The following is a 17219-nucleotide window of genomic DNA, read 5'->3' on the forward strand; positions in this document are numbered from 1 at the left end:
TATCTACATTTTGATTTAGGCACAGATGGGGAGTGGGGAAAATTATTGACGGTGGTTTAAGCTAGTCGGGTGTTTTTGAGAAAGATTGACGAGGGTGGACCAGAGAATGGAGCTCAGACGAGCACCTGCCATGAAAATAACGATAGAACAATGACAGGCTCGCTACGTCTCTTCTGTGGGAAAGAGGTTGCAGGGTAGAAGAAAGGGCATCCCCCACCAAGCCACGGAGTCTATTTTGTACTCTGTCAAGGCAGGATAGGCTGTTTTTTGCAGCCCCCGCCCAGAGTAAGTAAGGCAGATATATCTGGTGGTGGTGGTGGTGATTTTTTTGTTCTAATACCTGCTATCCTGCTGGTAATTGTTCACATGTGATGAAACCATCCTCGTATCTGGGGAATCTTCTTCTTCTTCTTCTTCTTTTTCTTTTTTTTCTTCTTCTTCTTCTTCTTCTTCTTCTTCTTCACCTCAATCTGCCTATGTTCATTATTGCATTGATCATGTTGGAAAGTCACCATTTTATAATTGTCGCAGACCTCATTATATTTGGTAATGAACGACAATCATAACAAGATGAAGTAAAACAAAATAATGATCAACGCAATAATGATCATGAAAACGTGCACATTTGTTTAAAGGAACAAATAAGTTTATTTACAAACAAATTAGTAGTATGTGTGTGCGGTTAGTTTAATGCATGTGTGTATAAAGACATTTTAAGTGTTTACATTGTACCACATTAATGTTCAACATACGTCAAGTCTTAAAATAGCAAAAAGAAATGTGAAGACAAGATTTTTCATTGCTATTAGTAAATAATAAACATATAATATGCAAATATAAACATATAATATGCAAATATAAACATACGTTAATTGCTATTAGTAAATAACTGATAGCCGTTGAAATCAGTTGTTTTTTTGTTTTTTTTTAACTTGCTGAATCACGCTTGGTGAGTTAGTAAAAATGGGTGAATAAATTGTATTCATTTGCAGATTATGTTTCATTAGTTTATCCAAGATTCGTCTTATAAATTTCTATAAATTTTAAGATTTACAATGCTATCTTCTGATTGGTTAAAATATGTATAGGATTTTGTTGTTTGTTGTCTTGTATCTTGTTGATCTTTGCCTTGGTATGGTTGGTTTTGCTTGCGTTGTGTTGTGTGGATGTTATTAGTGATTCAGTTCCCCTATTTAGGTGTCCTTTTTGCAGTTATATCCAAGTGTTTTGTGAGCCGCATCTTTTGTATAGAACGTCCGTGTAGCTGTTTCTCTTTCTATTTTTCTTTTCTCATCTCATCCCTAATCTCTTTGTTCTCCATCTTGTTCATTTTTACCGTGTCTGTTGCTGCAGCGATTATCCTTTCTGTGTTCTGCATTATATATTTTCGAATTCTTTTCTTTTTTTGCGGCGTTCACACAGTCTTCATTACTAACCAGTCCTCTTCCCCCATCTTTTCTTTTCACGTAGAGTGGATCAGCATCATCCTTTGAGTGTAATACATTGTGTATTGTCATGTTTCCTGGTCTTCTGGCCAAGATGCCCTAGTTCTTCTTCGGTAAAGCCTATGAACGGTCCAGAGTATTTTGCTAGTGACACTGCCCATGTGTTTATATCTTATATTAAGCTTCTACTATATAATAATATATAATATAATAGCTGCTACTATATAATCTATATATTAATATAATAGTGTGTGTGTTATTTTGTGTGTCACACTAGACTGTCGTTTAATTTTTTATGATCTTCCATTTCTTGTAATAAATAATCTTACCAAGAATTCTTCACAAGTTTTGGTTTCAGTTTCGATTATACCTGAAGGAACTTAAGTTATATATATATATATACACACACACACACACACACACACACACATATATATATATATATATATATATATATATATATATATATATATATATATATATATATATATATATATATACATTTTTTTCTCCGTAAGTTTTGGTTTCGATTTCGATTCAAGCTGATACATCTAAGTCACATGGATATATTTTTTTTAATTTTTGAAATCACAACTTTATAATATATAAGAATCTCTAGAAAATTAATTCTATAATGATATATACGAAATCTGCATAAATTAAAATATTATATTTAAGCGTATTTCATGACCGGGCATCCCTGCTTGTTTAGATAAAAAATTTCTCCAGTTTTAACAAAATAGCTACAATAATATCAGGGCGTCTCCATTTACGCTGAACATCCACAGAATGCCAACAGCAATATATTACATATGAAAGGGTCCGCTGTGGAATTTCCACAGGTTCTGCTAGTAATATATAATAGAATCGTTGCTACTATATAAGAGTATAATAATGCTATAATATATAATGTTTAAATAATATATAATAATATATATAATACTATAATATACAATGTAATATAATATATAATTATATATACATAATGCTATAATATATAATGTTCAAATAATATAATTATAATGATGCTATAATAATATATAATAGAATATGGCTCTAGAGCCACGCTCGGGTGCATCACATTATCTCCCCAGATAGATTACCTACTACTACTACTACTACTACTACTACTTTAATTTCCAGAAGTTTTCTCTTTCATTTCTGTTACTTTGATAGCATTATTATTATAATTATTATGATTAGTAATAGTAGCAGAAATAGTATTACTAATAATATTAATTAATTAATTACTACTACTACTACTACTAATAATAATAATAATAATAATAATAATAATACTAATGCTACTAATACTACTACTAATAATAATGTTTATAATGTTGTGGTGTTCAACTTATAAATAACAATGAACTCTTCCGCTTATTATAAAAACCGGCAGAACATGCCTCTCGGCGTTATGTACACTTGGCAGTAAGACTGACATAGAACAACTCCTTATTTGTTTGCATTTGTTTTTCTTTTAACATATTTCATTTCCATTAAATCTTAATTTTTATCTTTCTTCCGGACCATTACCAATTTACAACAAGTCCCGACCCGTATTATATTTGTTTATGGGATAATGAGATGAATGTTCTATGTATTCTTTTTTGCATGCTTTTTTGTTGTGGATTCATCAATTAATTGACTATTGGATTATACCAACATATCCGGAGCTTCGAATAATTTATTTTCATACTAGGTAACACTATTCGCAAAATTAATCTGCTATTCTTGTGAAAGAAAAGAAGTGATTATTTTTAACAAGATTTTTTTTTTTAGGGTTCAGAAAGTAGGAAAAAGTAAAATTAATGTTAATTTCATTTTTGCCTAAATCCTATTCGAAACATGTTGATGTACAATACATAAAAACTAAATAAACATTTTTTAAAAGTTAACTGTTAACTAAAAGCCAGACCATTCTGTTAATCTGATAAAATGTTAATTGTTAACTAAAAGCCAGACCATTCTGTTAATCTGATAAAATGTTAATTGTTAACTAAAAGCCAGACCATTCTGTTAATCTGATAAAATGTTAATTGTTTACTAAAAGCCAGACCATTCTGTTAATCTGATAAAATGTTAATTGTTAACTAAAAGCCAGACCATTCTGTTAATCTGATAAAATGTTAATTGTTAACTAAAAGCCAGACCATTCTGTTAATCTGATAAAATGTTAATTGTTAACTAAAAGCCAGACCATTCTGTTAATCTGATAAAATGTTAATTGTTAACTAAAAGCCAGACCATTCTGTTTATCTGATAAAATGTTAATTGTTAACTAAAAGCCAGACCATTCTGTTTATCTGATAAAATGTTATTTGTTAACTAAAAGCCAGACCATTCTGTTTATCTGATAAAATGTTAATTGTTAACTAAAAGCCAGACCATTCTGTTAATCTGATAAAATGTTAATTGTTAACTAAAAGCCAGACCATTCTGTTTATCTGATAAAATGTTAATTGTTAACTAAAAGCCAGACCATTCTGTTAATCTGATAAAATGTTAATTGTTAACTAAAAGCCAGACCATTCTGTTAATCTGATAAAATGTTAATTGTTAACTAAAAGCCAGACCATTCTGTTAATCTGATAAAATGTTAATTGTTAACTAAAAGCCAGACCATTCTGTTAATCTGATAAAATGTTAATTGTTAACTAAAAGCCAGACCATTCTGTTAATCTGATAAAATGTTAATTGTTAACTAAAAGCCAGACCATTCTGTTAATCTGATAAAATGTTAATTGTTAACTAAAAGCCAGACCATTCTGTTAATCTGATAAAATGTTAATTGTTAACTAAAAGCCAGACCATTCTGTTTATCTGATAAAATGTTAATTGTTAACTAAAAGCCAGACCATTCTGTTTATCTGATAAAATGTTATTTGTTAACTAAAAGCCAGACCATTCTGTTTATCTGATAAAATGTTAATTGTTAACTAAAAGCCAGACCATTCTGTTTATCTGATAAAATGTTAACTGTCAACTAAAAGCCAGACCATTCTGTTAATCTGATAAAATGTTAATTGTTAACTAAAAGCCAGACCATTCTGTTTATCTGATAAAATATTAATTGTTAACTAAAAGCCAGACCATTCTGTTTATCTGATAAAATGTTAACTGTCAACTAAAAGCCAGACCATTCTGTTAATCTGATAAAATGTTAATTGTTAACTAAAAGCCAGACCATTCTGTTTATCTGATAAAATGTTATTGTCGAGCTGGAATGTAAAGAAAAGATTTGCCACTTTCTAAAGAACAGTGAGAATTATGGAAAAGCAATATCCACTGGTAGGCCCCCAAAATTTCTCATGCATTGAGTAGGAGAATAAGACGAGTTGTTGTGAAAGACAGTGGACTTTATTCTAGTCAAATTAAGACAGTCACAAATGCTGATTGCAGTCCAGTAACCATCAGACGATACTTACAATAAAAAGGCTTAATAAATAAATAAATAAAAACGTAGACAAATTCCTCGCCTGCTTCCACGTCACAAAGTGAACCACTTTAGTGAATACCAAACATGGGACATTGAGAAGTGGAAGAAAGTCCTGTTTTCTGATGAGAAAAAAATCAATCTAGACGGTTCTGATGGTTTCCACCGATATTGGCATAACGAAAACATGCCACCTGAAATTTCTTCTACACCTTATTAACTATTGAATTATATCAACATGTCTGGAGTTCAAATAATTTATTTTCATACAAGGTAACATTATTCGCAAAATTAATCTGCTATTCTGAGAATGTAGAAGGCATGGCTTGTGAAAGAAATGAAATGATTAATAAATATCCTTTATTAGTAAATGTTCTTAGTAGAATTCAAGGACATGTGTTGCCTTTTCTTACAGAGAGACGATGGGACTCCAAACAGCGACTGATTATGTTAGCATACAACAAAAAGTATCGTTGATGATGAAGGGTCATCGTTTGTGTTTTTTTCTTTCTTTTTTTTTTCATAGGCATCACCACTTATCAAGGCCAAGAGACCACTCAAGGATAAGGGTTAAAGAGTGTACAGTAGAAATTGGACAATTAGTAATGGAAATTCAGTAAATTTGTTAACTTATAGGGAACGGCTCATCAAAAAATTGTTTACGTTAGGCTTGAAGACAACCATATTGTAGTCAGCTGGAAAGCAGAAAAACGGAAGACAATTCCATAGGCATGCAGTTCTAAGAAAGAAGCTTTGTTCATGGAATCTACGCTTAGGTTTAGGCACAGATAAAGAGTGGGGGAAACTAATGATAGTGTTTTCTGTTAGACGGGTGTTTTTGTGAAAGTTTGGCGAGGGGGGACCATAAAATGGAGCTCAGCCGAGCACCTGCCATGAAAATAACGATAAAGCAGAGAAAAACGCGCAACATCTCTTGTGTGAAAAAGAGGTTGCAGAGAAAAGGACATCCCCCACAAGGCTACAAAGTCTATTTTGAACTCTCTCAAGGAAGGATAACTCCTTTCTAGCAGCTCCTGCCCAGATGTGGCAACAGTACTCTATCCTTGGACGTACCTGGCTCTTATATAGATAGAGAATTGCATCAGCAGTGAGATATCTACTGGATCGATAGAAGGATCTCACCATTTTTCCAGCTGCCTTGGCAACGGATTCAATGTATGTGTCAGAAGTAACTGTCAAGCCGAGAAGCTTGTCAAAACTTGAGGCCTCCCCAAGACGAGAGCCATTCATTTCAATTGATGCCAGATGGAGATCAGAGCATTGATGATGTAAAGATAAAAGCTTGGTTTTAGATGCATTAAAAGTAACAAGCCACCTCTTTCCCTATTGTACTACTTGCTCAAGATCAGAGGAGAGAGAATCAGAGAAAACTTGGTCGTTTATGGTCTTAGATATGCTACTATAGATAGTAGTGTCATCAACATAGATGTCTACGAATGATGTAAGGGTGTGATTTGGAAGATTATTAATATAGATCAGGAAGAGAGTTGGGCCCAGGATGGACACCTGACGGACTCCATTATTAATACTATGAGCTTCTGATTTCTGCCCATCAACCACTACTCTTATGAACCTATCAGAGAGAAATGATTTAATAATTAAGAAGACATTTCCAGCTATACCGTAGCTGGAGATCTTGTGAAGTAAACCTTTATGCCATACTCTATCAAAGGCCTTTGATATGTCAAAGCAATTGCCCTAGAAAGGTAGCCTCCGTCGAGGGATTCGCTAATCCTATGAGATATAACTGTAAGCACATCTGCTGTAGATCTAGCAGAACGGAAACCATATTGTGTGTCACTAAGAATGTTATTTTTGCTAAGATGATTGATTATTTCTCTATCTAACACAGATTCCAGCAACTTACTCATGACGCACAGGAGACTTATTGGCCTGTACTGTGAGAGAGATGAGCAATCACCTGAATTCTTTAATACGGAACATACTGATGAGATTTTCTAGGGTGACGGGAAGCAATTCTCCTTAAGACAACGTTTAAACAGTTTTGTAAGGATGGGCGCAAGTTCTGGTTGAAGTCTTTTGAGTACTATAATTGGAATACCGTCAGGGCTGGTTGCTTTACTGGAATCAAGGTTTTTGATTAGCTTGGCAACATCACGTACAGATATTTGTATATCACATAGCATGTTTTCTGATACAGGAGGAAATATTGGAGGTTGGCAGCCTTGGTCGCAAAAGTTAGAATTAGCTGCAAAGTTCTTGGCAAAGAGTTTGGCTTTGTCTGATGCTGACGAGATTACCTCAGGTCCATTTATGAGAGTTGGGATAGAGCACAGGCTTCTGTTCAGGATTCTGTTTGCTATTTGCCAAAACTGGTGGGAATCAAGCCGCTGCTCAGCTACTTTGGACTTGACGGACTGAGCGTACAACTCTCTTGTGTTCTTTATTACTTTTTTACAGTGGTTGCTGGCAGTTCTGGATTTGGCTTTAGTCTCAGTACATCTATTACATTGGAAGCAATGGAAAAAGTGATTTCTATGTGCAATGGACGCAGGTCATTCCGGAGAGAACCACGCCTGGCTTTTAGGTTTTTGCTGGAATTTTTTCGAAGGTATGAACCGGTCTTTACCTACAATTAACCATTCTGTCAGGTCTGATATCATAGAGGACACATCCTTATTAAACATGGAACGCAGAGGTAGATCTGATATAAATGTGCGGAAGCTATCCCAGTCAGCCATAGAATATCGATATACTGTACGATGGAGAGGTACGTCTGGGGACTTATTACATTTCATTTTTATCTTAACTGATACAACTGAGTGGTCGGAAGATCCAAGTGGAGACAGAACAGAAGCTGAACACAGTTCAGGGCAAGCTGTGAGAAAGAGGTTTAGGAGACTTTCATACTGGCCGTCAGTATCGGGAACACAGGTAGGTTTGTGAACAATCTGAGTGAGGTCATAAGCAAAGACAGAACCTCCCCTCATAAGTATGACAGAACCTCCTCTCATCATCGGTCTTGTTTGATTGAGAACCATTCCACATTGTGAACATTGAAGTCTCCACATACGTGAATGTTAGCTGAAGGATAAGCAGATAGGGTGTGGTCAATTTTCTCAGATATGCTTTTAAAGATAGTAACTCAGCTGTTGTGGGGGCGATAGAGAGCAAATATAAATGCAGTAGTTTGATCTAGTGCAACCCGGAAGCACATATAGGCTAAGTTAGGATCTTCTCTGGAGATGTCTCTACCACATGGAAAGCTATCTTTTATATAGGCACATATTCCATGCCCATGGCGATCTTGGGGGTCAGATTTGGAAGTTAAATTAGAGTATCCTTTAATTACGAACTCATCTAGGGAAATGGTCTGTCCAATGCCAGTTTCACTTAGAAATAATATGTCTGGTTTAGTCTCCTGTAATTGGGTTTCAACCTCTGGAAGGTTAGAACATAGACCCCTGATGTTAGAGAAGGAGACCTGGTAGTGGGGGTCTATGTTAGAAGTTGGAGATCCGGGTTTAATCGTGTGTTTTTTGTGGGTTTTTTGTGTAGGGCTGGATGGTTATTCCAACAGGATAATGCTGCAATCCATGATGGACCTTGATCTTTCTGCAAGAAAACGGGGTCCATCTCTTGGGACATTCTACATGCTCACCAGACTTGAACCCAATTGAAAACGTTTGGGGACAGATTTATCGAAATGGGAAACAATATTCAACAAAAAAATAAACTTCGTGAAACCATCTTCAGAAGCTGGAGCAACATTCCCGGCACCTTAATGGAAACGCTTATTTTTAGTATGCCCCAAAGAATTTTTGAAGTCACCAAAACCAGAGAAGGTAGAACTCGTTATTTAGTTGTTGAATGTTTTCATACACTTTTCGTACAATTTCATAGAATTTATATACCTGGTCTTATAATTTTGATCAAGTGTAAAATGCCTCATTTTATGAAAATGTAAATTTCTTAATTAAATGTTTGGAAAGTAGATTTTTTTCTCATAACCTTTTACATTGTAGTATTGGTAACCTTAAGTGGATACAGGGGAGTTTAAAATCTATTCTTAAAAAGAAGGTTTCTTTTTAAAGATTTTCAAGCGGTCTTAATTTTTTTATCAAGAGTATATATATATATATATATATATATATATATATATATATATATATATATATATATATATATATATATATATATATATATATATTTTAAGTGATGGTTGTGTAGTTCCAACGAGAGAAAAATGCATATTTAAAAGGGTGTAGCCATCAACAATTGTGGGTTTTTCAGACTTTTATCATTTTTGATTTTAAAATATTTTTATTAAATAGGACGAGGTTTTTCGTTATCTCTGTGAAAAGTTCAGGGTTGTTTGTGTTGTGTGTGGAGACGTATGTTAGGATTTGTTCTTTGTTTTGTTCTTTAGGGATTCTCAAATTTTCTACTGGTATATTTATCACAAGTTGGATTCCTTTGTCTATAAGTTGTGTTGGGTATTTTCTTTTTCTTAGATTCATTCGTAGTTTCTTGAGTCAGATTGTTTGAAGGTTTTTGTCTGTGACTATGGTGCAGATTCTACGTGCTAGGGTGTAGGGAATGGCTTTTATACAGCTTTTAGGGTGGTGTCTTTTAAAGTGTAAGTATTGTTGGGTGTCTGTAGGTTTGTGGTAGATGTCTGTGGTAATGTTATTGTCTTTAATTTTTATCAATATATCTAGGAAGGGTAATTCTGTAGAGCTTTGTTCTAAGGTGAATTTAATTTTGGAGTGTAGGTTTCGTTGGGATATTTAAACTAGTTTGAAATAATTGTTAATTTTATATTTAAATGTCCTTAGTAGAATTCAAGGACAGACGTGTAAAAAGTTTATCTGGCATGATTATAAGAATAGATGTGAAAGTATAAATACTTACATATGCTTGCTTAATTATACTTTACACATATTTACATATCACGTTGACTTAATTATTATACATTACTTGCTTATATTAATAATTTTTTATAAATGAATTCATATGTAATGTAAATTTTATGAATCCATTTCATTCATTTATCGTTACATTTGAGCGACAGTTTTTCTACATTTATTAAGCTAATTCATCTTCAACTTATTTCATTAATAAACTCATCCGGATGGCCCCACATTTTCATAGTGCTACCACTTGATGGAGCCCAAATTTCAGTAATGTTGCAATTTGCATAGCTCTATATGACAGCAGTCATGGAAACAATCGTCCCAGGATAACGTGTGCGACACTCAAACTCGAAACCCGACGAATAGGAAACAAAAAGGCGACAGATACAAATTAAGGCATGGTCAAATTTGAGCATATAAAGAGCAAGTATTTCTTTCATTGGTGAGAAGATTTTGCTCACTCAGAGTCATTTTGTACGTATGGTTAATTCGCGTGTCAGTGGGAAAAAAGAATGGCGGATTTTTTTTTTGGTCTCCCGACAAAAGGAGGGTGGACCTGTAAATTCACTCTTGTCTGTTCGTCCGTTTGTCTGTCCACACTTTTCTCAATAATTACGCCTTGGGATTTAAAAAAAATATTGCACAAACATTAAACATGATATAAGTAAAAAAAGTAAGAGAACGAATTTTCCAGGAAAACTCCGGTTGCTCCCCTAGGGGTGCCTTTCGGGTTAAAATGGCTAAAATTGACACTTGTGCTTATTAAAAAAATTTGAGCCTTGGATTTTTATAAAACATTCTGAAAAGTTGTAACTAACTGATTCAATTTTGTTTGTTTACATTTCACAATAACTCTTGTAATATTACCATATTTGTCCATGCCATATTTACCACTCTAATTTACCATATTTGTCCAAAATTTTCTGTGTATGTCTATTTAACAATTTTGCATGGTGCTGAACTGAAATTTAAATATGTTAAGGCCTGGGAGACTTTTGGGGCTAAATGGGGGGGGGTGCAAATGATGGACTTAGTCTACCCTATGCAACCAAGGCCGTCAACCCTCCCCTTATTTCCTCCTGTATCAGAAAACATGCTATGCGACATACAAATATCTGCGCATGATGTTGCCAAGCTAATCAAGAACCTTGATTCCAGTAAAACAACTGGTCCTGACGGCGTTCCAATTATAGTGCTCAAAAAGCTTCAACCAGAACTAGCTCCCATACTCACAAAGCTGTTTAAGCGTTAAGGAGAATTGCTTCTCAACACCCTGGAAAACCTCATCAGTATGCCCTGTTTTTAAGAACTCTAGTCATCAGTTATCTTCCTCTCAGTACAAACCAATCAGTCTTCTGTGCATCATTAAGTTGTTGGAAGCTGTGTTTAATATAGAAGTAGTCAACCACCTCAGCAGAAATAATCTTCTTAGTGACATGAAATATGGTTTCCGTTCTGCTAGATCTACAGCAAATGTACTAAAGGTTATATCTCATAGAATTAATTAAGTGAATCTCTTGACGGAGGTTTTCTTTCTAGGGCAATTGCTCTTGACATATCAAAGACCTTTTATAGGGTATAGCATAAAGGTCTACTTCATAAGATATCGAGCTATGGTATAGCTGGAAATATTTTCTCAATTATTAAATCATTTCTGTCGGATAGGTTCATAAGAGTAGTAGTTGATGGGCAGAGATCAGAAGCTCACAGTATTAATGCTGAAGTCCCACAGAGGTCCATCCTGGGCCCAACTCCCTTCCTGAACTACATCAATGATCTTCCTAATAACATTCTAAGATTATTCATTTGCATTTATGCTGACGACACTACCATCTATGGCACCACATCAAAGGCCGTAAATGACCAAGTTCTCTCTGATTCTCTCTCCTCTGATCTGGAGCATGTGGTACAATAGGGAAAGCGGTGGCTGGTGACTTTTAATGCATCTAAAACCCAGCTCCTATCTTTATATCATCACCGCTCTGATCCTCATCTGGCATAAATTGAAATGAATGGCTCTCGTCTTGAGGAGGCTCCATGTTTTGACAAGCTTCTTGGCTTGACATTTACTCCTGATCTAAAATGGAATACATACATCAAATCTGTTGCTAAGGCCGCTGAAGAAATGGTAGAATCCTTCTACCGCTTCAGTAGATATCTCACTCCTGGTGCAATTCTCTACCTATATAAAAGTCAGGTACGGCCATTGATGGAGTACTGTTACCACATCTGGGCAGGAGCTGCTAGAAAACTTATCCTGCCTTGACAGAGTTCAAAATAGACTTTGTGGCTTAGTGGGGGGAGGGGGTGCTCTTTTCTCTTCCCTGCAACCTTTTTACCACAGAAGGGACATTGCGAGCCTGTCTCTGCTTTATCATTATTTTCATGGCACATGTTCGTCTGAGCTTCAATCTATGCCCCCCCACCAAACATTCACGATAAACACTCATCTAGCTAAAACCACTATTAATAATTTTACCCACTCTTTATCTGTGCCTAAACCTAAACGTAGATTCCATGAACAAAGCTTCTTTCTTAGAAAGGTCTGTGGATCTCTCTTCCGTTTGCCTGCTTTCCAGCTGACTACAATATGGTCGTTTTCAAGTCCAACGTAAACAAGTTCTTGATGGACCGTCCCTCTAAATAATCCAATTTACAAAATCTCCAATACTTATGATTACTATACTATAATCCCATAACTAATGTATATCCATTAACCCTTATCCTCGAGTGGCCTCTGCGCCTTGATAAGTGGTGACTCCTTTGTAAAGAAAAAAATTTTTAATTTTTGCATGATGCAGAACTCAAATTTACATATGTTAAGGCTTAAAACTGCACTGTTTGTTTATTTTCATCAGGATTTGACATCTCCTGGGGACTTTTGGGGCTAAATGGAGGGGGGGATGCTGAACTTTGTCATTTTTTTATGCCTCGTCCACTGTGCACTCACGGAGGGTCATGCATGCTTCACTTGTTTGTTTTTCAATTCACGTGTCAGTGGGAGAAAAGAACAACATATTTTTTTATTGTGTATGTTCATAAAACGGTATTTGGCAGTTTTAAAATTCTCCCTACTTTTCAATAGTGCTTTAATGTGCATGACCCCCAATTTTCAGCAGTACTGCAATGTATATGGTCACATATTTCTACTGTGCAGTCGTGTGTATTGAATCATATTTCAGTAGATCTTAAATGTGGATATTTATTTAAGTAGTGATCCTAGATTTAAGTACTGCTACAATGTGCATGGATCCAGTTTTCGGTGTTTCAATGTTAATCGTCTTTTATTTAAGTTGTGTCGCCATGTGAATGCTCACAGCTTTCAGTAGTGCTGAGATGTGGATGAAGTTGGATTTAAGTTGTGTCATCATGTAGATGATAAAAGATTTTAATCGATATAATAAAGACTATGGGATATATATCTGAACGACTATCTGAACGACGGACAAAATAGGAAATGTTAATTTTCTTCAATAACTAGTAGGGAGACTCAACGTTGTCCGGGATTGAATGAAAATCAACAAATGTTCCATCCTCACATACTTATATTGTCATTCAAATAGACCATTTTTTAATCAAATTGATTGGTTACCTGCTCTAGTTAGAGATATACTGTCACAATGTACTGGGAAGAAACTTCACATGCTTCCATAAAGTGATTTAGTCCACAATACATTGTAGTCTACATTGCACTGTAGAGAATCTATTGTTGATTTTATAAAATTATTTGTAAATAATGACTTCATTTAAAATTTAAAATGCAAAAGTCAAATATTATGGGTCAGTTGTGCTCTAAACAGAAACATTCATTTCAAACGTGCCCCTGTCTTATAAAGGAACTAACTGTTTATTTTTATTATATTATTTTTACATAATCTCTTGAATTAAAGTTGAACGTACAAAGTCGAGTATCATGGTTCATTTGTGCTCCCAAAAGAAACATTCACTTCGAACATGTACCTGCCTTATAAAAGAATCTAAAGTTGATTTCATAGGTTGGACCTTTCTGATTGTGTGGTAATAAAACTTTTCAAATGCACTTATGATGTTAGGTTGTATAAAAGTGTTTACTTCGGTCAAAATCGGGCTTCCTTCTTTAATCGGATTTTTTCGATTATCGATTTTTGATACTTATCAGATCCATTCTGATACAAAACCTTCGTCAGGACACTCCCAGACACATCAAATACCTGCGTGTGAATTTTAAAAAAAATCGGCCGAGCTGTTTCCGAGTACATAGGGAACTCATACACACATACACACACTGAAAGTTCTTTTTATATAATAGTGATAGGGATAGAGATATTACTATTTAGTATAAAATGTCTACTTTTCAAGAAAAGCTTAAACACTTCACACACACACACACCATACTAAAGTGTAAAATGTGTCCATCATCTCTGTTATAAAAACTTATTACTAATAATTTTTTTCTTTCTTTTTATTACAGAACACTTGTAGGATGTTTGGATGAGAAAGCACTTTGTTATACTCTCGAAGTTTCATTCTTTAGTTACATGAATGCCACAACTGGCACGGCTCTCTCCTACACAGAAGAAGGATGTATCCTTTTTGCAGATAACGGTTTTTCTTTTCTATAATACGCTTTCAGGTTTGTTTGTTTTCCTTTCACATTCTCATCATCGTCATCATCATCATCACCACCACCACCATCATCATTATTACTATTATTATTATTATTATTATTATTATTATTATTATTATTGATACTAATGCTACTAATATGAATTGTACTACTACTACTACTGCTACTACTACTACTACTAATAATAATAATAGAATCCGTGAAAATTTGTATAAATTCAAATATATTGGCAAATAAGAAAAAACTCTGATGTTCATAAAAAATTAAGGTTATTGACAATAGTCGAGGACGACCCAAAAGCTCCCTCTTCATTAGCTACTAAACGAGGGAGGTGAAAGCACCACTCTTTTCCCACTTACTCTTGATCCTCACATTATAATTTTCAGTGTTTACAAAATGGACATCAAGCACCATTTTTCTTTGGTGTGACTCTCTAACCATTATACCAAATGGACCGATTTTATAAGGTTTTAAATTTTCACTGTTTCAAATAATGAAGAAACTTGTATTTTAAAAAATTTATTTAATTTAACACATATTTTTACTTTGGTAGAGAAACAATTCTCAAGGTCTACCAGTGCAACGTCACTGTTGAGTTGTACCCTTGGATTTACCTGAAAAAGAGTTAGATAATAAAATGTTGTCCGTGTTCTATCATCGTTCTACAGAATTAGAAATATATGGTTTGTCCGAATGACTAACCTTATAAAGTAGAAAACTACCACTACTCGTGAGTAGAAACTAATAACTTTAATGTTTTTTTGAACTCTAATGTTCACCTCTAACAAGGCATATCGTCACTTGGACATAAGGAGCTACTATTCAATGCCTAGGAAAGATTAACAAGATGTTGGTTTACATTGCATTTAAACTTCTGCATATCAGTGCAGTCAGGGAACCATGTAGCAGGAAGGGAATTCCAAAGTCTAGCTGTTCAAAGGATTAAACTGTTAGAGAAGAAAGCTTTATGACAGTTAGGGAACTCAACAGTGAAGGGATGTGATTTTGTTGCTAAGTGGGTTTGTCAGTGATATGTATGTTGAGGAGACAATGAGTGCAATTAGTTCATTAGAGCACATTCCGTTGAAATATTTGTAAAACAGGCAGAGAGATGCAACATTGCCGCAATGAGACAGGGGTTAGAGCTTAGTTGACAAAATGGAACCTATTAGATTGGATCCTATCCAAGAGGGAGAGACTAGTGGTAGATGCACCAGACCAGATGTGGCAACAATACTCCATGCCTGGGCGAATAGTGGCTTTGTAGATGTGCAGGATACCCTCAAGTGTGAGTAGTCTTCTAGCACGATAGAAGAAACCCACCTTCTTTGCAGCAGTCTTTGCAATGTCCCCAATGTATTTGTTCCAGTTCATATTGCCTGTGAATGTTAAGCCGAATTCTTAGGTAGGGTGTTATTTGTCATGGATATCGGTGGTTGGGAAGGCTTCTTGTAATTGTTAAAGGAGAGCAGCTTACTCTTACTAGCATTAAATATTACCATCCATTTACGGCCCCATCCACTACGGTCTGGAGGTTATTTTCTAAAGATTCTGCTATTGTTATAGACTTGTGTACATCTGTTCTTCCATCGTGCATATTTTATATAATGTTAAATTTATGGTTTGTTATATGTTCTATATATGTTGTCAGCTGTAAATAAATGTGTAAATTGTACTGAGTTTTATCTATTATTTGTTGTCATGGTATTTTATTTAGTTAGTTATGTTTGGAATCTTAACTAAACACAGAGTAGTATTATTCAGACAGCTATTCTCATCTTGGATGTTATTCTCACAACGTTTCTGTTGATGCAATTTCTGATTTTCGTCAGATGCATCTTATCGAACTCAGGAATTTATAGGGAATTTTTAACTAAACCCTTTATTTAATTTACATATGTAGAATTTTCTCGTTCTGTCAGCCATGGTTAGATAGAAGTCTTATATAATTCTTAATTTCATTCTTAGGACTGCCTGTACTGAAAATTAAACCTTCAATTTTCAGAAGACTGTCATTTTAAACTGATTATTTGGGCAATTCCACCAAAAATGTTAACCACAATGTGAAAATTAATTTTTCTTCAAAGTATGGCATATTTGGTATCACTGGAAATCTGAGACATTCAGAAGTTTAGTTTTTCATATTAAAACTTGATAAACTAAATTTTGACTGACATTTTGCTTGTGAAACAGAAGGTTTTGACATTAGCAAAAAAAAAAAACAGTTTTGCTGGGTATATTTTAAAAATTAGTTCAAATAAGACATCAATCTCTTATTTTTGATAACTATGGTATAAGGTAACTAGTAACAGATGGAAAAAGTGGTTTTCAATATAAAAATTGTCCAAAAATATTTAGCTAACTTTTTATAAGCTCAAAGACTAGGATTTTTTGTCTTTGTACGTCTGTCTCTTTTTGTTACTTTTTGTAACAAAATGTTTTCCTACTTTACCTAGTGTGGGAATACTGAAGTTTTTTTCTGAATTTTAAACATGGGTAAACAAACTAGATAAAAATTTGTACCTGGAAACTTTCAGTGTAGGAAAATTACTGTGACGGATGTACACTATTTTTTGTACGTCCGTCACAAGAATTTTTTATAGTGATGTGCTTATTTTAAAGCATCTTTTAAGCATCCTAACAGTTTGGAGAAAGGTTTTTTATATTTGTTTATAAAACATTGTATATAATAAGAATCATTTATTAGTTTTCAAAGCATTATACTTTTAAAACTTTTATCTAAATAACAAAAACTGCTCCCTTCATAAAAAGCAAATAGTTACAGTTATAGTACGGTAAAAGCGAGGAAAAAGTTTACAAGTACAATACATGCT

General features: G+C 34.3%; 1 protein-coding gene across 1 annotated transcript in view; it reads left to right on the forward strand.

The window, feature by feature from the left end:
• The window catches only part of LOC145296271 (uncharacterized), a 146322-nt gene that overhangs the window by 9959 nt on the left and 119144 nt on the right, over positions 1 to 17219 (forward strand). Inside the window, exon 2 of the mRNA XM_080142474.1 lies at positions 14230 to 14342. Coding sequence (XP_079998600.1) covers positions 14297 to 14342 — 46 coding nt within the window. The 5' untranslated portion in view covers positions 14230 to 14296. The remainder of the gene's footprint in view (positions 1 to 14229; positions 14343 to 17219) is intronic.

This window comes from Euprymna scolopes, chromosome 16 (assembly GCF_053919585.1).
Source record: "Euprymna scolopes isolate OS-2025 chromosome 16, ASM5391958v1, whole genome shotgun sequence".
In the NCBI taxonomy this organism is placed as follows: Eukaryota; Metazoa; Mollusca; class Cephalopoda; order Sepiida; family Sepiolidae; genus Euprymna; species Euprymna scolopes.